This window comes from Kwoniella botswanensis, chromosome 3 (genome assembly GCF_036426115.1).
Source record: "Kwoniella botswanensis chromosome 3, complete sequence".
Taxonomy (NCBI): domain Eukaryota; kingdom Fungi; phylum Basidiomycota; class Tremellomycetes; order Tremellales; family Cryptococcaceae; genus Kwoniella; species Kwoniella botswanensis.
Window position 1 is genome coordinate 888,389 of NC_088601.1, and position 21,975 is coordinate 910,363.

Below are 21,975 nucleotides of genomic sequence, written 5' to 3' on the forward strand. Positions count from 1 at the left end.
ACAAAAGATGATGAAGGACGGATCAGACGCAAAAGTCGAGTCTATACATCTATGTCCAGAACTATTCAGATTGTATGCGTATGTGTGAGAATATATAGTCAATTCGAGCTCAGATACTCCGCAGATCCCGCACTTCAGCAAATTCCGCTTTGCTGCTTGTAGTATATATAAGCCCTCACATCCTCAACAACAGTTACTCTTGCCTTGTTTCCCCTTCGTCATCACTGATCTCCTGCTGATTCACTTCCATCTCTTCCTCATGTACAATCGCCAACGCCAATACAGTCAGAACGCTGACGACGAGGTTGAAAATGAATACTAGATGTAATCCATGTTCGTATGCCCCTACGGCGATGTCTCGGTAGGCCGGTGAAAGTTGGGGTATCGATGAGGTGGAATGTCGGATTTGATATATAATCTGTAGAGGGGTAGAGTGTCAGTATATATGATCGTATAGAACAAAAAGTTGCATTATGACCACCTTCGTACACAAATGAATAAAGATATGGAGAAAGAAAATATCGTAACCGACTCACTTCGGAAGCATCAGGTCCTGTTATATTCTTCTCTAGATCCCTCTGTACGACAAATTGGACTATTGCTGCACTGATGGCTACACCCAGCACTTGACCGACTGTTCTAAAGAGGTATGACACTGTGAAGTACCGTCATAATCAGCCTTGATCCTTGGCGCCTCCAGGTCATAAGATGAAACGGTACTGATGACTCACTACTGGTAGCCACAGCAGTCTCACTCCTATCCCTCCTCGTGATATGAGTCATGAGCGCTACAAGACTGGTCGTCAATACACCAGCATAGCCAAACCCTCCTGGAGCCTGAGCGAGCCATGTCAACCAATCTGGTGAATCCTTCTTCCAAGCTAACATGCCTACCGAACTTAAGACCATCAAACTCGAACATCCAATACCTAAAAACCAATATTTGCCTGTATGTCTCATCCTCCATCCAACAAATAATGATCCTACACCGATCAATATCGAATTTGGCAAGAGGTGCGCACCAGCATTGGAAGATGATTTATTTTGAACAATGGTGAAAAATAACGGCAAATTGTATAATACCGAATATTGTCCTGAAACCATGGTAAACGATGAGATGGCGATTGCCAATGGGGTACGACGAGTTAATAGCTTTAAAGGTAAGATCGGTTCGGGTGAATAGTATTTCTCGACTAGGACGAATGCTATCGTGCAAAAGGCTGATGCCACGAGCAGTCCCCATATCAATGGATCCGAGAGTTTATAATCCGTTCCGTCAGGTTTCGTTGTAGACGTCTTGATGGACATTGATAGGAGTAGAGATGCCACTGCTAAAGCCAAAGTCAGAGATCCCATCCAGTCGATACGACCAAGCTGTTGTCGCCAATTCGGCAATTCCTCTGTATCTTGATTGGGAAGATTGGGAGTATTGACAAACGTGTATATGAACAGCGCTGCTATGAGGAGGAAGGGCACTTGGGCGAAGAAGGCTGCTCGCCAACCGAAATGATCTGATATCCATCCTCCGACGGGCCCACCTAGTGCGGCGCCTACGCCCTACATCGTGATTCCGTCTCATGTCAGCGGTGTTATCGTTGTCGGTCTGAATGCCACAGGAAACATGGATCACTCACATATAGGATATTGACGTAACCCTGATACATACCTCGATGTCTCAGATCCACCAGATCAGTCATCAAGATCGCACTGACACTTCCTACTCCACCTCCTCCTATGCCCGCTATGGCTCTAGCAGCGATCAGGCTGTTCATCGTCGGGGCTATTCCGCAGAAGAAAGTGCCAAGCGTGAAGAAGAACATGGCTGTCAGGTGTGCATTCCTCCTACCGATCAGATCGGATAATCTCCCGTATATCGGAGTGAAGCAGCAGACGGTCAGGAGATAAGAAGTGCCCAGCCATGACACTTGCGTTGCCGACTCGAAATGCGATCCGATGTCTGATAACAGCGTTGAGACCAAGGTCGAGTCGAAGGCGACCAGAAAAGTACCGCACCAGAGCGAGAAGCATATCAATCTGAATCGAAGTGCCGATAAGCCAGCGATATTGTGGTGCTTCTTCGAAGGGGGATTGGATATCAGGGATGTCCGCTCGTCGGGTACTTGTTCATTGGCCGTCGAAGAGGTGGGACTCATCTTGAGATATAGGTGTATGGTATAGGTGACTGTGCTCGAAAGATGAAGTCCTCCTTTTACCAAGAAAAGCACTGGTTGCACGCAGGCGACAAAGCAAGGGAAAGACAATTGTGAGAAGGATAGTTTTTCTCTGCCTTCTTATCTATAACTTTGGAATCACAATCTACAGATCTAATTTTTGGAGCGTTGATCCGAGATGTTCGGTCAAAGCCGCCCATGCATGTAATTAAAATTATTCAGGGAGTATATGACGACGATAGATAACAAGGTGGTGATATACAGACGAACCAGGTGCATGTATAGGCTAGACGATATCGTATAGTATCATTGAGCTCCAAGTAGACGACTTGGGGGATCGATGTATTTAGTGTTCGGTAATGATTGTTCTTTCGTTGTGAAGGGTAATCTCAGTGGATTCCAATCTGCTTCGGGGTCGTAATGTTTGACCATTCGTTAGACGTCAGGATTGGTCGAGCTGGGATGTTATTCAACCGGCGTTGAGCGCTGGGCTCGGGAGCGGCGTATAAGAGAGATGGATGATGAAAAGACTAATGAATGATGAGCTTGATCCCTATCTGGTGGTATCCATATGTTCGTCATGTAGTCGTGTGGTGACATGGACCCAATGAGCTTGATGGGGAAACGGGATCAAATCAGTCTCATGAGATTTGGCGAGTTAGTATGGGATGGGATGGGTTGATGGATGGATGTGGGCTGAGAGTGGGGGAAAAGAAGTGCCAGTGAGCTAAAAGCTTATCATCTCAATCAAATTCAGATCAAATCAGATTCAATAACAATAACAGTCACAATCACCATCCTCGCTTGCCTGTACCACTATATCGCATTACAGACATTGTATCAACAGCATTTTAGCATCTTGCAGCACATCAACGGTAGTATCCTCCAACTCGATGTTTCCTTAAATGCCGTTTCCACGGAATTACCGACTACCAGCTACCTGAGTCCTTGTCCTCCCTTTCTTCCGCATCACCAGCATCGAACACCATCTGATAAGATGGCCACGTTGATGGACTACCCATCGAGGGTGATGATAGCAAATGCGCTGGGGTATATGAGTATAGGAAGTTGGATATGCGCTCAACTGCCGTGAGTAGAGTTGCTCGACCAGTTTCGTCTGGTTGAATCTGCCTTGGCAACGAGCTAATCAGACCTATTTTGTTGTTGCGTTGATAGGCAAGTCATCAAGAATGCATCTCTCAAGTCCTGCGAGGGATTAGCTCTGCCCTTTCTGTGTAGTTGGCTGTTCGGTGAGTCAAATTTCTGCTGTTAGATCAGTCCAATCAATTGACCTATTGCTGTTGAATCGTGTAGGCGATATAACGAACCTGATAGGATGTCTATTAACGGATCAACTGCCATTTCAAGTGAGTTCGGCAGATGATCTCAGGCTGTGCAACGGATTTTCTCACTGAAGGCTTTGCTTCATCCTCCAGACCTATCTTGCCATCTATTTCTGTACCATTGATCTAGCCTTAGTTGGCCAATACATCCATTATTCCAGAACATCTCCCAAAATCCCTCTTTCAGCTGGACAAACACCAAGATATGTGACATATAACACCTTGATCTCTTCACCCCATCAGTCACTCATCTTACCACCTGCTACCGCTCCTCCAGGAGTCAGTGGTCGGGCTCGTTCGTCCTCGGGACACTACATTACATCTGTACCCAATACCGCTCGACCATCAAGGGGTAAACGAACCTCGACTTACAGTCACCTTCCACCACCAGACATAAACGTTACGTCCTCTTCGCCTGCCGATGGATCTTACGCTGCTATATACGAAGCTGCCCTAGACGTTGCGAGGGCAGCAGAAAGAGCAAGTCATAGAAGGCGGAGTAGATCGAAAAGGAGGAAATTATCTAGACAAGCTTCCACTTCGAATGTTGAAGAAGATCTGGCGGATAGTTTTCATTCGGAACTATCGAATAAATCATCTTCCACCATCAACGGTGGTAGCGGTGGGAGTCCGAGAAGAATGACTCAATCTACTGGGACACTGTTGAATGATAATAGAGGTAGATCAATCACTCGTTCGCCCATACATCCAATATCACCTTTGCCGAATACAAAGACCATTTCCAACTCGAATTCATCCTCAAATGATGATCTAGATGGATTGCCCACGTCGGGCACATTAGGTCTGATATTAGGTGGTGAGGGTGGGGGTAATGGAGAATTGCAGAAGAGAGAGCACCAGAGGAGTCAAAGTCGGAGTTTGAGTTTGGTTAGAGGATCAGGAGGGAGAGGAGGTAGAAGAGCTGCTGGAGTCGCGTTTATGAGTCTGGGTCTGCTGGTCGGGTGGGGAGGATTATCAAATAGCGGGAATGGAAACGGAAGATCTTTTAAGAGTGTTGGAAGAGTGCTTGTTGAACCTTCTGGGGAATTATCAAATGTTTATCAACAATCATCATATAACAACCATCGAAACTCACACATAATATCATCATCATCATCAGGATATGAATCATCATTACAATTAGAAGCCGAAGACATCTCAGGATATATAGAAGGTATCATAAATACCAATCAAAGGGAATCACCTACCGCACCACCACCTCATCCACCCGATGAACCACCTTCGTTCCAACGGATTGTGGGAAGGATATCAGCTTGGGCTTGTACAACATTGTATCTTGCTTCGAGATTACCTCAAATATGGAAGAATGTGAGTAAGGGCACCACTTCCACACCACGCACACTAATCTCAGAGATATGACCATCCATTGTGACGTGTCACTGATTATTTCGTTGTACCTGCAGTTCCAACGCAAATCCGTAGAAGGACTGTCAATCTTATTATTCGTCATGGCATTCATGGGGAACGTAACTTATGTCTCGTCTATTCTACTGAACCCAGCCGGAGGTGGTGATCCAAATGAAGCGGGACATTATCTATTGGAGGCATTACCGTGAGTGAAGAACCTCTCATATCATTGCTCACTTCACGCAAAATTACCCATGCTGATATGAATGACAGATATCTCCTCGGTTCAGGCGGTACGTTGATATTCGACATGACCATAATGATCCAATCGGTCATATATGGATCATCACCACCTCAACCTATCCCACCTACACCAATGGAAAGATCATCTCGACGTCGAGGTTATCTCGCCAGCAAGAGGAAATTGAAACACGTCGAAGATGGTTTCTCTCACCCTCACTTACAGCATGTTAGAACACATTCTTACACTCAGCAGGCCGCTATCGCTTCTTCGTCCAATCAAAGTGAGCGAACACCTTTATTACCTCCTCCCAACATACACAATAGTCTTGGCATAGAAACGAATCGAAGTAGAAGTAGGAGCAAGTCACCGGAGAAGGCGAACAGTGGCAAGAGGACAGTTGATCATCATCGAGGTGGATAACGGCTCATCTCGAATGTGGATGAGTGCTCGACAGATATCGCATTGCTGGATTATGGCTCGAGTAATGATACTCACATATTTCATATACTCATAGATGCTTGACATCATTATTTTAATGAATGAACGACTTGTTGTAATATATCTTGTTTAGAATGGTACTGTAGATGAGATGATATCGTGCCAAACCGATTCAGTAACTGTTAGACTCTTGTCCTGTAGGATTAAGGGTACTACTTGCTTGTATTACTGGATCCAGGTATCTATACGGCTAGGTGTATCTCCCCCCATTCATCTTTGATCCTCGGTGGATGCATTGAGGAAGCATGAATATCGGAGTATTTGATCGATGAGACTACTTGCTTGAGATACGGAGTACAAGCAGAAAAATTCAATTCGATCGAGCTAGGACTAAATCATGTAAAATACCAAAATCAACAGATTATTTGGGTCATTATTGGAGGACAGGACGTGACCCCGATTTCTTTCAAAGGTGGACGGTCCTCCTTTTATATATACCTACTGGAGAATACAATGAATTCTCAAATGATCTTTCGAAATTCGTTATTCTGTGTAGCAGTGTGAAATGCGGTGTTGATCATACCTTTGTATGTAACTCTTCTGGGAGACTCTCTTCTTCTCGTCCATCCAATGTCGTCGAACAAGGCAACTGCACACGCTATTGATATAGTATCACAAACGTATATAGCGACTTTACATACCGCATCAATCGCCTCCTGGCATCTCTTCAGACTCTTACGCGGATTCCTGATCATGTCTGATCAATCTAACAACTCTCTAAGCTACCACAATTCGCTGGAAGATTATTAACGGAGATTAGAATGGTATGAGATCATCCTAATCAGTAGGAGAGAATTCTCCCAGATTCAAGCTCTCAAATACAAACTCAGACACATCTCAGTGTCATCGGTAATTCCGAAATGAGATCGCCAAAGTTTGTAGGGAGTACATAGTTCTAAGAGGCATTAGGTGAGACTGAACTCAGAGGGAGCTGAGAGAAGTACAAGAATTATTATTAAAATATTAGCGTATAGCGATGAGACATCCCAACAACCGGAACAGGTCCAAAGGGTTGATGGAGAGGAGAGAACTTGATAACCTGCTTGATATAAAACATTCACCGTACGACCAGTCTATAAGTCAGCCGACGAAGTACCTGTGCATCGATTCTAGTCCCTCTTCGTAGGCAGTCAGTCTTTCCCAGCGGTGCAGATAGCACATGACGTTAGGGTGGTTCATCAGTATTTCCGACATTCAGACTCTGAATCTGCTGTGATCTGATGACCATGGTGTCGATCTCTGACAGTGTAACAATCGACGTGGTTTGGAGAGATAGCAAAAGTCATTTGAACACGAGCATAGTCTTCATCGAGCCAAGCCAAATCAAGAGACGACACCGCCCGCCGGGACCATCCTCACGCGTGATCTTGTGTGTATGGTGTTACGTGATCCGATATTCATGACGCGTGTGCTCTTTTTTAAAGTTTATTTTCTCTCCGATTTTTTAACGTGGGATGGGGAAAAGACACAGACGCACCATACACAGCCCGATTCATTGGCAAAAAAAGGGTAAAACTCAGCTGCAGCCCACAGTCTTTTTGACTGACTGTGGAATGCACATGCTCATCAGATATATAAACATCCATCTCATTTTCGCATTGTTCTTGACAAACATCTCTCCTTCATCCATACTGTCTTGAAACCATTTCTACATTCTCATATTCCAAGTTGCAAGAGAAACAAAATGATGTTCACCACTAAGATCGCCGCTCTTTCCACCCTTGTCGCCGCTGCCAACGCGTTGACCATTAACACTCCTGTGAGTTGGCGTCTCTCCCTCTCTCTTTTCGCCGCAAATATCTATATCTTCCAGATCATATGGCTTCACGAGAGTAGACAGCTAACTTGTGCGTAACGTCTTAACAGGCCTCGTTGATCGAGTGTCAACCCACTTCCATCACTTTCTCAGGTGGCTCTTCTTCACCTTACTACCTCTCGATTCTCCCTGGTGGTCAAGCCAGTGCTTCTGCTGTGAGTCACACCTCAGCCTCGACATCGACATGATAGCTGATGCATATCCTACTTACATAGCTTGAGAACTTGCCCGACGCTGATTCGTCACCCGTCACTTGGACCGTCGATATCGCCTCCGGAACCAACGTGTGAGTCTCCCTCCTTCCTTCTTCTTTCTTCCTTCTTCATTCTGCTGATGTCTTTTTGCTTCAGCACCATCAAGATTACTGATGGAAGTGGGAACATCGCCTACTCAGTAAGTACTTACAAACATGATTTACATGTTCCCATCAAATACCTGTACCAAAGTACTAATTTTCATCCAATTCCTCTAACAGTCCCCCGTCGTGATTCAAGCGGGTTCTTCATCCAGTTGTCTCGGCACCAACAGCGAATCTTCTTCTTCTGCTACTTCTGGCTCAGCCTCAGCTTCTTCAGGTGCTTCTACCACCTCTGGCTCAGCTGCTGCCTCTGGAACTGCCTCTTCTACTTCCAAAGCTTCTGGTTCAGCTTCAGGATCAAGTTCCGCCTCAGCTGCCTCTTCCTCATCTTCGTCAGCCTCATCTGCTGCCTACCTCACCAAAGAGAACGCCGGTGCCGCAGCTATCGTCATGGGCTTCGTCGCTACTGCTTTGGGAGTCATCGCTTAAATATGAGTAGACCTCATTCCCTTATCCCACTAGACGATATATCTATGTATATACAGATTTATCCATAGATTAAACGTATATCACGTATAACGTATCTTCACGGACTTTCTTTAATATCATAACTATCTCTCTTTTTCACTTTCCTTGATGAATGAATGATTGCGCTCGTCATGTGTGAACAATTGGACATTACCGAGTGCCTCGTGTCATGTCGATCTGTCGACACAGAGAGAGCACTTTTCTTGGAATACGGATAGCAGCAGATTTTTGAAGACGGCACGATATCAGTCCAGCTAGGGGGGCGAATCACGTAAAGTGACTTAACTGCGATCTGATGCGATGCAATGCGTCATCCAGTGAATTTCATGTCCGCTGCCAACTAATATTGATTGAAATCTCGGATTTGTGTAAGGTGTATTGGATGATATATCAGTCAATACTTTCTTTGACTGAATGCTAAGTTCTCTACGTACACTTCATCGAAGCCTATCATTCATCTCCATGTCTTCTTCATCTTCATCTTTGCGCAGTAACAGTCAGACTAAGAGATATACACCAAACAACTACGCCGCAACCAAAAATGAAGTAGGGGTATTTACGACCCCTGGATATTCAGAGGATATCAAAACTCTATGGAAATTTAAGAATGCAGAGGAAGCCGGGAAGAGCGCAGAGGGGATTTGGGAATTGTTCGAAGGGTATAGGTGACTATGATCTACCCTTTCATAACTTATGTATAGTTTATGAGCTGATGGATCAGATGTGATAGGGACAAAAATGACTTCGTAGGGTAAGTACGAGTATCAGAATCTTGGCAGATATATGCACTGCTATACACAAAATACACACGACGAGGTAACGTGCTAATGTTTGTTCATTTCATTTTGGTTGGCAATACTGTAGCATGGACATATGTCGTAAATTTATTCAAATGGGTCGAACTCGCTCACTGCGCTATGCATTAAGACCAGGAGGAAGGAAATATGATCCTTCTACAGGTGAAGCACGCGAAAGGACAGGGAAAGTGTACGATCAAGGTAAACTGGAGGGAGCGGAGGTATATGAGAAGTGGTTGGGGAAATGTTGGGACGATGAGTGCTATAAGAAAGCTTGGGAAAGCTGGAGAGAGGGGAAGGACGATATTGAAGTTGTGGACGAGGGCAATGTCAAGGATCAGTCAGATGTGGAAGACCTATCGGGGGAGGGATATGAGAAAGACCAAAAGGAGAAGAAGAGAAAAAGACCCAAATCTGCTATGAAGGGTGAACCTGAGGTAAAAGCGAAAGATCATCCTGGGTCAAAGAAGAGAATCAAGAAATCGTAGACCAGAACAACAGTAAAAGTATGGCTCACAAAATAAGGTGATAAGGTAACTTTCAGCATTGATCACCGGATCGACTTGTCATCGAAAAGCTCCCACTCCCTCAGCAGAAGTCCTGGGAAAACCCCGAGACACTGCAGCAGACGGACAAATTGTCATTGAACCATGACGTGTAGTCAAGCAATGACGATAATCCGGTATATGATGCATTTAAAAGTTGTGTTCCTTTTCCTTTCCCTTGACCTTTATACTTACCAGTCTCCATTTTTCACTTCATCTTCACCACCAAGAATTGTCACCTCCCGTAAATCCATCGCCTCCCAGATTCCCATCATTCATTCCATTCCCTGGCCCAGTCAATCTATTATCCACTTCTTGAGGTAAGAAGAATTGTTCCAAGCCAACATATGGTGCCATGTCAAGTTGGTTTGCGGATGATCCCAATGATTGTCCATCCAAGAATCTACATAAACATAAATACAATTTAGCATATCACTTACGAGAAAGCAGGAGGCAAAGTTGAACTTCGACTTGAACTTACAAAGGCAATTGATTATCTTCTCCCAAGGGTATTCCAGCCTTTTCCATAGTCTCCTGAGCGAACAGTGAGTCAAATTCGAACAATTCAGCTGAAGAGGGACTATCATTGATCAATTGACCCGTGGCCATCAAAACAGCCGCAGAACTAGGTGACATATTAGCTGGAGGAAGCACACCACCAGCAGCGGGACTGGGATAAAATGCCGGATTGACAAGTTGAGAAGGTGAAAATGCACTGGCAGCTGTTGTCGCTAATGCAGAGGTTAAATCTGCTGGTGTACCAGATCCCACACGAGGACCAGGTCCAGTTCCAGATATGTTCGGTAGAGCACTTGCAACCCTATTGGGCGATGGCATCGCACTAGGGGCAGGTATCACTTTCTGTCTCCTGGCTTTACGCAAGATCAATCGAAGTGATCGTGCATATCTTCCAGCGGGGACTATACCCGAAAATCAGTATATCATCTCTTCAAATTGGTAGATATAACGGTGTTACTCACTTTGAGATAAGACCATCGCTAATTCCTCTACATCCTTTGCGGTCTTCTTCAAATTCAGTTCATTAGGGAACAACCGAGCGATTCGAATCAAGAAAGAAGCTGCAAAAGCAGCACAGACATGTGTATAATGAACGGCGTATTTCAGACCATTTCGATAGTTATCTCCCCTCAAACAAATCTCTAAACATCTTTGAGCATTCCTCATCGCTCGAATGGCCAATACCCTCTTCTCATCTGGCATCTTGGCGACATCCGCAGGTTCTCTGATCCCTCTTAAAAGTTGAGAGTTCACAAATAATTCCGCATATTGTCTTTGGATTATCAGAGATTCCCTAAAGAAATCACCTTTTCCTTTTCCGAATCTATCTGACAGGACCCTATCCCAGTATCTTTCCCAAGCGTCAAAATCGTTATTTGCCTGTTTCAATCGTTTGAGTGTACCTTCAGTGATTGGCAAGTCGGGCGTGGAAGTAAGTTCGATATGTAATGGTGATCGAAGAGCGGTCATCTCAACAGTCGATACTAATCTTGCATCCGAAGGGATCGATAAAGGATGTTCAAGTAATCGACGACATTGATGAATCGTTTCGTCTTCGCGGATAATCGCTGGACGTCCAGTTCCATAAGCCATTTGATGTTCCATCAGATAAAGACATAACCAAACTCTAGATTGTACGACCAGGGATCGTTCTTGTTCCAATTCGGGTTCTGATTTGCCTTTACCCATACCGGTTCTAAGTAAGTGTAAGAAAGATCGATTGATTCCCATATCTACCGCCATTCTCACTGCATGACCCCCAAGAAGCCAACCACTATCCCTGTAAGCTGCTAAGAGGATCATACTTTGTACTGCTTCGATACGTTGCACAGGATGGAAAAGGGTATTGACGGCTGAACAATCGGTTAGCGAATGCATTTTCGATAATCACTCACCTATTTTCTCCGCATGAGCTCTACATAGAGTTTGCGTTGCACTGTGAGGTCCACCTCCATCTCTGACTCGAGCTCCGACAAAGATGATAGTCGTAAGAGCAAAAGGTGATCGGGTGCGAAGTCTGCAGAATCATCAGCTAAATCCCTTCGACCTATTTCACTCACGAATCCCAAGTATCATATCTGGGATCGAAACAAGGTATAAAGTTTGATGAACCCATATAGTAGCTGATAAACCCGTAATCAGCAGAGCTCTACATGCCCTAACGGTCACTTACATTTTCAACATCTCCCTACCCTCCTCTTCTGAGACCAGACCTTCCGTCACGGCATCCGGAAACGCATGAACATGTTGTCTCTTCGGTCCAGCTTTGTACCCTGGTCCGACAGCTATCGGAGGGAGATTCTGGTTTTCGTAGATGGCAGGTCCATAGGCGACAGGATGGGGAGGGATGAACCGAGCTCTTTTAGTTGATTTTTTATCCTCGTTACCTGAACCTGATCTTTCCATATCACTTCCAGACCTCTTCATCGGAGTTCCACCGTTGGTACTTCCCGAATTGGCTTGTTCTTCTCTAGCTCTTTCTACGGCAGCTTCTACCAACCCCGCCATATTCGACATTTCCCCTAGAGGGTTGATGATCTCCTCTGGACCAAGGATATCTTCCGGTCCCATTGAGCCAGCTCTAGAAGGAGGTAATGACATATGACGAGTGTGAGGTTGTTCTTGTTCAGCTAGATGACCTAATGGCCATGTGGGAATACCTACTGGGACACTTTGTCTTCTTAGATTCTCATCAAGCACGACAGGTTGGCGAGGCTCTTGTGTAGGAGGGACGAAAGTCTGGTTGTTTGCTATTGCCCCTGCGAGGGATCGGAAAGGATCGACAGGATTGTTTGTATGATTTGGATTCTGAGCTGGTTGTGTATTGGGAAATACATTTGGTACAGGTACACGACCATATGCGTCCATTGCTGCTGGATTCATTGTAGGCGAATTACCATGCGGGGGACCCATCAAACTATGAATAGTTGAATTGGGTAATGGGAGACTACCGATGGAGGGGCCATAGTCCGGAGTAGTCGTACTGGCATTGACGGGCGTGGGAGCTGAAGCGTTCGATGCTCCAGATGACATGCCAGCCCGAAGCGTCGTGACTAGATCTGTCAACGTATTCTGTATTGCCGATACTTGACTTTCGAGTGATCGTATTCGACTAAGAAGCATACCACGACAGTAAACATCACGACTTTGTGTTTCAAGGGAGTGGGTAGGACTCACTCTTCGCCAACATGACCATCGCCTCCACTGGGTTTTCCAGGCTTCTCCATCACACACTCCAATCCTCCATTTCGACATCGCTTGCAAGGAGGGTCATCCGCACCCACACAACGCATCTTCATCCTTCTGCAGTTGTTCTATAAAGATAGCACCTTTAGTCACTGCGCATGCCCGGGAACTCATTGGGTGTACTTACACATGCCCCTATGAAGTCAACATCATTCATTAGCTTGACAACTTTTCATCACATTTATACCCTGACCCCGTCACTCACTGTTCACCCTGTTGATCACACCCTTTCTATCCCCTTTCCCATCACCTTTATTCCCGTCATCCTTCTTGCCACCATTTTTGGTACTTGTACTTCGGTGCTCGTGATCCACCTCATCCGTTGAAAAGTCCGCGTCGTGCTCGTGATCCATCCTCTTCGACTTCGGTTGGCTACCTTTTACTTTTACGCTTTGAAAGCTACTGTTTTGTTCAAAGGGCAATCAAAGATGTGGTTGCTTTTGTTCGATATCTAGACCAAGTGATGCCTTTGAACTACTATATAGTAGTGAGGCGAACAGTCATATGATGAGCCTAAAGTTTGCTCGAGTCTTCTTTCTGGGCTGTAGTATATGGTGCAAGGATGAGAATAATGAGTTTCGCTTAAACAATATTCTAATTGGTGTGCAGTGAGTGTCAGTATGCATGAATAGCCATGCATGAATACCACGACTCAGCCGACACGAAGCCACGTGCTCAGGTTACATTTCCATTATTCAATATTCTGGAAATGGCATTTCGGCTTTTTTTCCCCATCACTTGGTGCCTACGCTTAGGCCCGCGGCTTACCGCCAACATCTAGGCATCCGCGTCCTCGATGCTCGATCCGACGCGTTTGACTGAATCGCGTGTACAGGGAGTGGTTGAGGTGGACATTACTTCACACTCGGACAGCATCTTGGTGCGATCACCGGTCTATCAACCTCACATCACTCTGAATCATTCCTCCATTCATTCATCTCAACTGAAGAGCTAGTATCCTCCGATCTCTTTCAGCAAGATGCCTCTCAGGAGATTGGAGTTGTCCAATTTCAAGTCCTATCGAGGTAAACAGGTAAGCTCTTCCTTCTTCCTTCCTCCCTTACGTATATACACTTCAATAGCTAAATCCCATTATACAGGTTATTTCTTTTGGAGATGCTCCATTTACATGTATAATCGGTCCCAATGGAGCTGGTAAATCCAACCTGATGGATGCCATCTCCTTCGTGCTCGGTATTAAATCAGCTCAATTACGATCAACCCAGTTGAAAGATCTCGTTTATCGAGGAAGGAAAGCTGCTCAGGTTGAAAATGATGGTGAAGAAATGGATATAGATGATGGTGAAGGTGAAACACAGCCGAGACAAAGCCAAGTCGGTTCGGAGAATGATGCTAGAACAGCTTGGGTTATGGTGGTTTACGAGGATGAAAAAGGAAAAGAATGGTCATTTAGAAGAAGGTAAGTCCATCTTTCCTTTTTGGTGTGATAGAAGCCACGGGCTGATGAGATGATGGGAACGGTGTAGTATATCTGCTGCTGGAGCATCATCTTACTTCCTCAATGGAGAATCTGTAGCATGGAAAGAATATAATGGTCAACTAGAGAAATTCAATATCTTAGTCAAGGCTAAGAATTTCCTGGTCTTTCAAGGTGATGTAGAAGGAGTTGCGAGTCAGGATAGTAAAGCATTAGCTCGACTCATTGACAGAATCAGCGGGTAAGTGTTCTTATATCGAATACATTCTTCTTATGCTGATTTCATATGTAGCTCTCTCGACCTCGCTCCTGCATACGAGGCTGCGAAAGCCGCCCAGGATAAAGCCACGGAAGCTTCGACTGCGAACTATGCTAAAAAGAGAAGCATCATCACTGAGGTCAAGCATTTCAAGGAACAAAAGGAGGAGATCATGCAATGGGAGAAGTTGCGAGATGCTAAGGTGAGAGGGTGTTCACTTGTTACAAATGAGATTTGATTCAAGCTGATTCATCTTCTACAGGACGCCCTTGTTCAACGACATGCTCTGTGGAGACTTTATCATCTCACCAACGAGATCAATGAATCTACTCGGAAGGTTGAAGAAGCCAGCGACAAGCTTGCTGATCTTCGACAATCGACAGTGAGTAAACACTTTTTAGTAAACAAATGCCTGCTGAGCTATTGCTATTCCGCAGGAGCGAGACGAAAAGAAACTTCGTGATGCCAAGAAAGAACAGGCGCAAGCTCAGCTAAAGGTCAAGAAGCGAGAAGCTGATGTTAAGAAAGCTGAAAAGGCCTATGAGGATAAGGTGAGATGAGCTGACGTTCCCCTTTGCACGTCCCGCTTACAATTCTCGAAAGAAACCTGAACTTCTCGCGATCGAAACTCAAATTGCTCACTCGGAGAAGAAAATTCGTAATGCGAACCTCCTTGCCGAACGAGTACAAAAAGATGAGCAGAGACAATCTGAGGCTCTTGCCACTCTGGAGCAAGGTGCACAAGATGTACAACACCGTATGGAAGAAGCTGGAGGTAAGTTATATCAGCAACAGCAAGTTTGCTGACCATTATCAGAGAGACAAAGACAACGAAGTCAAGCTGCCGGCATCACCCTCTCTGGTGCTGATTTAGAGGAATATCGAAGATTGTGAGTACCGTATCACGTTGGTCAAAACGCTGACCCTTGTAATAGACGAGCTTCTGCGAATCTGCAAGCTGTAGCTGAGCGACAACAGCTAGAAACTCTTCGTAGACAGCAAAAGACCTTACAAGATGGACTTTCCTCGGTCGAAGATAGGCTTCAACAGGCTCAAAGGCTCCGTAACAAGCTCACGAGCGAAATTGATTCTTTGACAGATCGAGAAGGAACTGTGAGTGCATTGATGACGAAAGTTCGCTTATCTTGTTTTATAGATGTCGGAGAAGGTTGAAGAGATGAGTGAAGAGAGAGAAAGAATTCAAGGTCAACTTGACCACGCTCAGTCCGAAAGGCAAAGGATCAGGTAAGTCACCGTACCCAGTGACAGCGACATGTGCTGAACCGACATTCCAGCATGCGAGAGACGGAAATCAACGAAAGATTACAAGAGACCTACAATAATCTGTTACAAGCCGGTGCGGACAAACGAGAGAACGAACGTGAGACCAAACTCAAAGAAACTATCGCTAGTCTCAAGAGGGTCTTCCCCGGTGTTCATGGTCGAGTGATCGATCTATGTCGACCGGTAGCTTCGAAATATGATACTGCAGTCACTACTGTACTAGGTAGAAATCTCGACGCGGTAGTTGTTGAGCATGAGAAAGTCGCCATTGATTGTATAGAGGTGAGTCAAGTTTTGAGGGGACTTCAGCTAATTTGGGATAGTACATGCGAAATCAACGAGCAGGTCAAGCCACTTTCATCCCCCTTGATACCATTCAGGTAAGACCTGTACAGGAGCGACTGCGAAACTTTGTCAAAGGAGCTAGACTCGCCATCGATTGTATCGAGTACAATCCGAATGTCGAGAGAGCTATTCAACATGCGTGTGGTAGTGCTCTCATTTGTGATACAATGGAAATAGCAAAATATGTCTGTTATGATAAAGGTCAGGAAGTCAAGGGTATGTACGATCTCGCCTCCTACGATGACTGACGCTAACCCGGAATCTCGTAAACAGCTGTCACTCTCGAAGGAACCGTTATTCACCGAAGTGGTTTGATCACTGGTGGTCAAAGTTCTGGCGCTGCAAGAAAGTTCGACGATCGACAGATAGAAGGTGAGTCCGATGAGAATGTCCCCTCGCTGACATACCCATAGGCCTGAACAGACAGAAAGAGCTCTATCTCTCTCAGCTACAGGAACTTTACCGTTCAAAGCCTAAGGACAAAGCGGACGAAGGACTCCTTGAAAGTTTGGCACGTCTTGATGCCGAATTGACCGTGGCCAAGGACGATTTGGTGAGTAACCTATTGTATGTCATCGCATTGATTGCTAATCATGAACTCAGGCCGCTACTCGTACTCGTCTTAATGGCCTGCGTGAGGAATTGGAACATGCCAACTCGACTATCAGCAGACTCAATCCCGATTTGCAACGTCGTCAACGAGACGTCAATGACTCTCAGAACAGACGTCAGGAGCTACTCGAGACCATCAATGCCGCCGATGATGAAGTGTTTGGTGACTTCTGCGAGCGAATCGGAGTAGCCAATATCAGAGAGTATGAGGATGTGCAGTTGAAGATTGCCAAAGAGGCCAATGAAGCTATGGAAGGTTTTGCTGCTCAGCAAGCTAGAATCATACATCAGTAAGTATACTTGCTCAACACCCATTCTCCTTCATACTGACTGGTCCTTAGGATTGACTTCGAAACGACTCAACTCAATAATACTCGAGAGAGACTCGCAGGTCTGCAATCGACCATTAGCAGAGAAGAGCGGAATATGACCGACCTTCAAGCCAATCTTCAAGGTATTCAGAACACTCTTGCTGATCTTCAACAGAAAATTGACGAACAACGAGAAAAGCTCAATTCGGCTAACGAAGCTTATGAGCAAATCATTGGTCGAGTGGAAGCTGCCCGAGATACTGCTCGAAGAACACAACGTACGCTTGATAAAGCTCTGAAAGAGATTGCAAGTTGGAACGATGAGATTGAAAGATCGGGATCGGAAAGATATGCAATTTACAGAAGATGCCGATTGGAGGAGATTGATTTACCCCTTTTGAGTGGTTCTTTGGATAAAGTACCTCTTGATGTGAGTTATCACAAATACTGAACGATATGAATCGTTTGGTTCCTGACATGATCATCAATTTGGAATATAGCTACCTGCACAAGATGATGATAAAGATAAGATGGATATTGATGATACGCAAGGACCTGCGGAGACGGACGATTATGGTATTGAACCTGACTTTGATAATTTAGAAGATGAAGATAAAGAGGTGAGTTGAGGTTGAGTCGAGCTCAAGATTTGATCGATTGTTCGTCAATTGTTTGTACATGCTGACTAATTGGGTTTCTTTTGGTTCTCGTTTTGTCAGGATAAATCAGAAGAAGTTGGAAGAGAGTTTGAAGCTCAGATCACCAAGTTGAAAGCTGATTTAGAAAGGGTCGTACCGAATATGAAAGCTATAGATAGATTGAAAGATGTTGAAGCTGGATTGGAAGAAGCTGAAGAAGAAGCTGAAGAAACTAGAAGAGAAAGCAAGAAAGCTAAAGATGAATTCCAGTCGCTTAAGAAGAGAAGGTAAGTTCAGGACTATGATAAACTTCATTCTTTCAGCTTACTCTGCCTTACCTTGCTCTTCAATTACCAGATGCGATCTGTTCAACAAAGCTTTCACTCATATGTCAGAGAATATCGATAAGATCTATAAAGATTTGACGAAGACCACAACCCAAGTGGGAGGTACAGCGTGGTTCACCCTTGAAGATGCTGAGGTGAGTGATTTAAGCGTCCTTCTCATCATTGACTAGAATGCAAGCTGAAGTGATGTCTGCTTGAAGGAACCGTATCTGAGTGGTGTCAACTATAATACAATGCCTCCCGGAAAGCGGTTCGCCGAGATGGAACAGTTATCAGGAGGAGAGAAAACTATGGCTGCTTTAGCTCTTCTTTTCGCCATTCATAGGTTAGTCATTCCCCCTTGAACGGGAGTCGCCGGGGTGATATGATATGATATGATATGGTATGATATGATATAATGATGCTGATTGTTTGTGGTCTTATGAACAGTTATCACCCTGCACCATTCTTTGTACTGGACGAAGTGGATGCTGCATTAGATGCTACCAACGTATCGAAGCTTGCTAGATACGTTAGGAACCAGGCTGATAAAGAGGTACAATTCCTGATCATCTCTTTGAAGAGTACTTTGTGAGTGTTCCTGTACTATGACACTAATATGGAGAGGTTACAAATTGACTGACTGGATTTCGATTGTGTGTGTAGGTATGAACGTGCAGATGGATTGGTAGGAGTTTATAGAGAACAGGAAGAGAATAGTTCGAGGACTTTGACATTGGATTTAAGAAAGGTGAGTGTGGTTCTACATCGTGAGGTAATGTATATCTACTGATATACTTTGTAGTATGCGACATGAGATGAAGTCAAGGCTATGTTGTATTCATGGATTGTAGATAGGTACGCAAAATGTATTTTAGGTGATGAGTGCCACAGGAAGGAAAGAAGGAACGTAAGAAAGCGGCATTCGATGACTGCACCTGATTTCCCTTAAAAAGTATTGCGGTAAGGTGGTTTGGTGTTCTTCCGGATGTTCCCTTGTACCATGTTAATTTAAGCCAAGGATCAAGGACGTCATCACAATTCGCTCGCTTGTGAGATGGGAATGAACCCTTTTCATGTGCATACATACCATATGTACCATACCATACCATACTTTAACGTACCGGCATTCCACCACATATAAGCACAAAGCAATAACAACTCTCACTTATATACATACACATACAAGTACCTCCTTTGTGTATCCCATCTCATCTCATCGCACTGTGGTTTATCAACATAACACTGTGAAGTGAGAAAGAAAGAAATACGAGTCTGATTCCTGGTGGAAAAGCAAATTCTCTTCATCCTTCAATCCAACAAAAACACCTCTCGTCCCGCTGAATTCTACACTTCTTCCGATATAATCACTCAAGAAACGATAAAGACAACAGTCAAAATGCCTCTGCCACCCATCTGCACAACCTTCGAACCCTATTTCCTCCTTTCCCCAGACCGCCTCCAAGATATCCTATCTCATTTCAGAAAAGAAATGGAAGATGGTTTGGAGAGTTATGGGAAAGACGTAGCGATGGTTCCTAGTTATGTGACGGGTGTACCGGATGGTACGGAACAAGGGTGAGTGGTAATCATTGTGTCCGTAAGGGCGCAATGTACAGTAGAAAAACAAAGAGGGAATGATTTGCAATGATGCTGATCCGTCTTATGTGGGATAGGACTTTCTTGGCTCTTGATTTAGGAGGAACCAATCTGTAAGTTCCAAGTCCTATACAATTCATCATTATGGCTATGACTATGGCTGTGACTGTCGGGATGGGCACATGATGCTAATTGCGATTATGACTACTCCCTCCTACACCCTTAGCCGAGTTTGTGAAATTCGTCTTTTCGGTCAACATAAATTCGAACTCAAACAACAGAAATATAAAGTATCAGAGGAATTGAAAGAAGGTGAAGCTAGGGTATTATTTGGTGAGTTCAATAAAGCCCTCTAATCATCAGCTCATTAGGTCACACCCTTGATCAGTTTTTTTCAAGCTGATTCATCTTATTGTTATGATAGATTACATTGCCGACTCGGTCGACGCATTCTTGACTGAGATTGGATCTGATATCTCTTCCAATGAGCCTATGCATTTGGGATTCACTTTCTCGTAGGTTTAGGTCCAGATCCACCAAGCATCCCACCATCCACCATTCCACCATCCTGCTCTCGACTTGGAGAACGTAGATGTATACTGAAAGCAGTGATTCAGAGCTGATTTGAACTATTTTCACTCCTCATAGCTTCCCCGTCGAACAGACCGCTATCGACGCTGGTAAATTATTAACTTGGACAAAGGGGTTCAACGCCAAGAACGCAGTAGGAAACGACGTGGTGAAATTGTTACAAGATGCATTTGATAGGAAACACATTCATGTTAGGTGTAGTGCTATAGTGAATGATGTGAGTTTTTCTTTCTGTGCTTCCTTTTGATCTATGTCTACATCTACAACTGCACCTTCCTGTACTTCCCTTCACCAACTTGAGAATTAGAGGCTGATGCTGATTAATTTGTTAATATGGTAGACCGTCGGAACCCTCTTATCACGTTCATACCAATCCGGACCAGCTCTCATAGGAGCCATCTTCGGTACGGGAACGAACGGAGCGTATATCGACAAGACGAGGACAATCAAGAAATTGGGTGAAGAAAAGATCAAAGAGGCTGAAGCTGGTGGTCAGCACGCTGGAGAATATATGGTTGTTAACACAGAGTGGGGAGCGTTCGATAACGGAGTGAGTTTTTTTTTTTATATCAAACCTAACAGATGATATCAAACGGGTGAAGAGATCTGATATGGGGTTTTGGTATGACAGCGAAATTGTTTACCCGTTTCTATCTTTGATAACAAATTGGATAGAGAGAGTATCAATCCGTAAGTCACAATTCATATTTCTGAAATTTTTGACAATCCAGAGAACGTAGCTGATTAGGTCTGATTGGTGGGATAGCCGGAAACAAGCTTTCGAAAAGATGGTATCTGGAATGTGTAAGCTGTACACTAGTCAAGCTGCACAAGATCTATACATCAGCTAACGCAGTGAGTTCCTGTGCTATGTATAGACCTCGGTGAAATCACTCGAAATATACTGTTACACCTGATCGACGCTTCGGTTCTCTTCAACGGATATTCTTCTAAAACCATAAACACCCATTACGGCTATGATACAGCGTTCGTTTCTGCTGTAGAAGCAGCCAAGTCACCCGAGGATATCAAGAAGTTAATAATTACTCAATTGGGTGTTGACCCCAAACATATCTCAGAAGGTGATCCGGAGATCGTCCAATGGGCTTGTAAAGTCGTTTCGGAACGGGCATGTGCTTTGGCCGCTGTGGCTATCGCCGCGGTCGTCCAACATACTGGTAATGATCAGGTGAAAGAGGGGGAGGAAGACAAAGGTGTAGATGTTGGTATCGATGGAAGGTTAGTCGGTTTTACACTTACATTTCCAATCTTGTTCGATCAAGTGGATAGGGGTTGAATGAAAGGTGTGCTGATGTGATACGGGCATGTGATCAGTGTCGCCGAATTCTTACCTCGCTTCGCAGAGAGGGTATCATCAACTTTGAAAGTTCTGTTAGGTGAAGAAGGTGGGAAGAGGGTTCGAACGGGTTTAGCAAAAGATGGAAGTGGTGTGGGAGGTGAGTAAAACTGTACCTAAGGATGTCATTCTCTTAAATGACACAGAACTGATTCTCTTCCATTTTGATTGTATAGCCGCATTGACAGCTCTCCAAGCTAAGAAAGCGATGGATAAGAGAACAGAAAAAAATTCACAGTTTGTTCCGGGAAAGACAGGGTATAAGAAGTAAAATACTTATTCTTCGTAGCATGTGTCTTCAATGATAACGAAAGGGAAGACAGAGACAGATGGGAACAGACAA

General features: G+C 44.5%; 7 protein-coding genes across 7 annotated transcripts; 5 read left to right on the top strand and 2 right to left on the bottom strand.

Moving 5' to 3' along the window:
• Positions 1 to 193: 193 nt before the first annotated feature.
• On the bottom strand, positions 194 to 2,153 carry L199_008216 (uncharacterized protein; the record flags this gene model as incomplete). The annotated part of the gene is made up of 4 exons (XM_064893898.1): positions 194 to 418; positions 537 to 655; positions 732 to 1,557; positions 1,635 to 2,153. 4 exons carry the CDS (start codon positions 2,151 to 2,153, stop codon positions 194 to 196), a joined length of 1,689 nt encoding a protein of 562 aa, XP_064749970.1.
• A 1,015-nt stretch (positions 2,154 to 3,168) lies between these two features.
• On the top strand, positions 3,169 to 5,546 carry L199_008217 (uncharacterized protein; the record flags this gene model as incomplete). Its single annotated transcript, XM_064893899.1, has 6 exons — positions 3,169 to 3,260; positions 3,348 to 3,421; positions 3,486 to 3,538; positions 3,608 to 4,843; positions 4,939 to 5,087; positions 5,156 to 5,546. 6 exons carry the CDS (start codon positions 3,169 to 3,171, stop codon positions 5,544 to 5,546), a joined length of 1,995 nt encoding a protein of 664 aa, XP_064749971.1.
• A 1,762-nt stretch (positions 5,547 to 7,308) lies between these two features.
• Positions 7,309 to 8,227, top strand: L199_008218 (uncharacterized protein; the record flags this gene model as incomplete). The annotated part of the gene is made up of 5 exons (XM_064893900.1): positions 7,309 to 7,383; positions 7,491 to 7,595; positions 7,656 to 7,726; positions 7,791 to 7,833; positions 7,916 to 8,227. The coding sequence occupies 5 exons, from the start codon at positions 7,309 to 7,311 to the stop codon at positions 8,225 to 8,227; spliced, it is 606 nt and encodes a 201-aa protein (XP_064749972.1).
• A 501-nt stretch (positions 8,228 to 8,728) lies between these two features.
• On the top strand, positions 8,729 to 9,551 carry L199_008219 (uncharacterized protein; the record flags this gene model as incomplete). Its single annotated transcript, XM_064893901.1, has 3 exons — positions 8,729 to 8,931; positions 8,997 to 9,017; positions 9,131 to 9,551. The coding sequence occupies 3 exons, from the start codon at positions 8,729 to 8,731 to the stop codon at positions 9,549 to 9,551; spliced, it is 645 nt and encodes a 214-aa protein (XP_064749973.1).
• A 276-nt stretch (positions 9,552 to 9,827) lies between these two features.
• L199_008220 (uncharacterized protein) lies at positions 9,828 to 13,225 on the bottom strand (the record flags this gene model as incomplete). The annotated part of the gene is made up of 9 exons (XM_064893902.1): positions 9,828 to 10,011; positions 10,090 to 10,528; positions 10,589 to 11,479; positions 11,522 to 11,643; positions 11,687 to 11,749; positions 11,800 to 12,738; positions 12,804 to 12,940; positions 13,000 to 13,007; positions 13,078 to 13,225. The coding sequence occupies 9 exons, from the start codon at positions 13,223 to 13,225 to the stop codon at positions 9,828 to 9,830; spliced, it is 2,931 nt and encodes a 976-aa protein (XP_064749974.1).
• A 626-nt stretch (positions 13,226 to 13,851) lies between these two features.
• On the top strand, positions 13,852 to 18,963 carry L199_008221 (uncharacterized protein; the record flags this gene model as incomplete). Its single annotated transcript, XM_064893903.1, has 23 exons — positions 13,852 to 13,905; positions 13,973 to 14,292; positions 14,360 to 14,551; positions 14,603 to 14,771; positions 14,832 to 14,951; positions 15,007 to 15,120; positions 15,173 to 15,344; positions 15,387 to 15,459; positions 15,505 to 15,682; positions 15,726 to 15,814; positions 15,865 to 16,135; positions 16,234 to 16,414; positions 16,472 to 16,574; positions 16,622 to 16,751; positions 16,802 to 17,100; positions 17,152 to 17,551; positions 17,622 to 17,741; positions 17,841 to 18,046; positions 18,117 to 18,240; positions 18,307 to 18,431; positions 18,536 to 18,676; positions 18,752 to 18,836; positions 18,940 to 18,963. 23 exons carry the CDS (start codon positions 13,852 to 13,854, stop codon positions 18,961 to 18,963), a joined length of 3,690 nt encoding a protein of 1,229 aa, XP_064749975.1.
• A 521-nt stretch (positions 18,964 to 19,484) lies between these two features.
• Positions 19,485 to 21,903, top strand: L199_008222 (uncharacterized protein; the record flags this gene model as incomplete). The annotated part of the gene is made up of 11 exons (XM_064893904.1): positions 19,485 to 19,663; positions 19,762 to 19,797; positions 19,911 to 20,017; positions 20,109 to 20,199; positions 20,333 to 20,492; positions 20,616 to 20,825; positions 20,907 to 20,965; positions 21,042 to 21,079; positions 21,154 to 21,514; positions 21,611 to 21,732; positions 21,809 to 21,903. The coding sequence occupies 11 exons, from the start codon at positions 19,485 to 19,487 to the stop codon at positions 21,901 to 21,903; spliced, it is 1,458 nt and encodes a 485-aa protein (XP_064749976.1).
• Between the last annotated feature and the right edge of the window lie 72 nt (positions 21,904 to 21,975).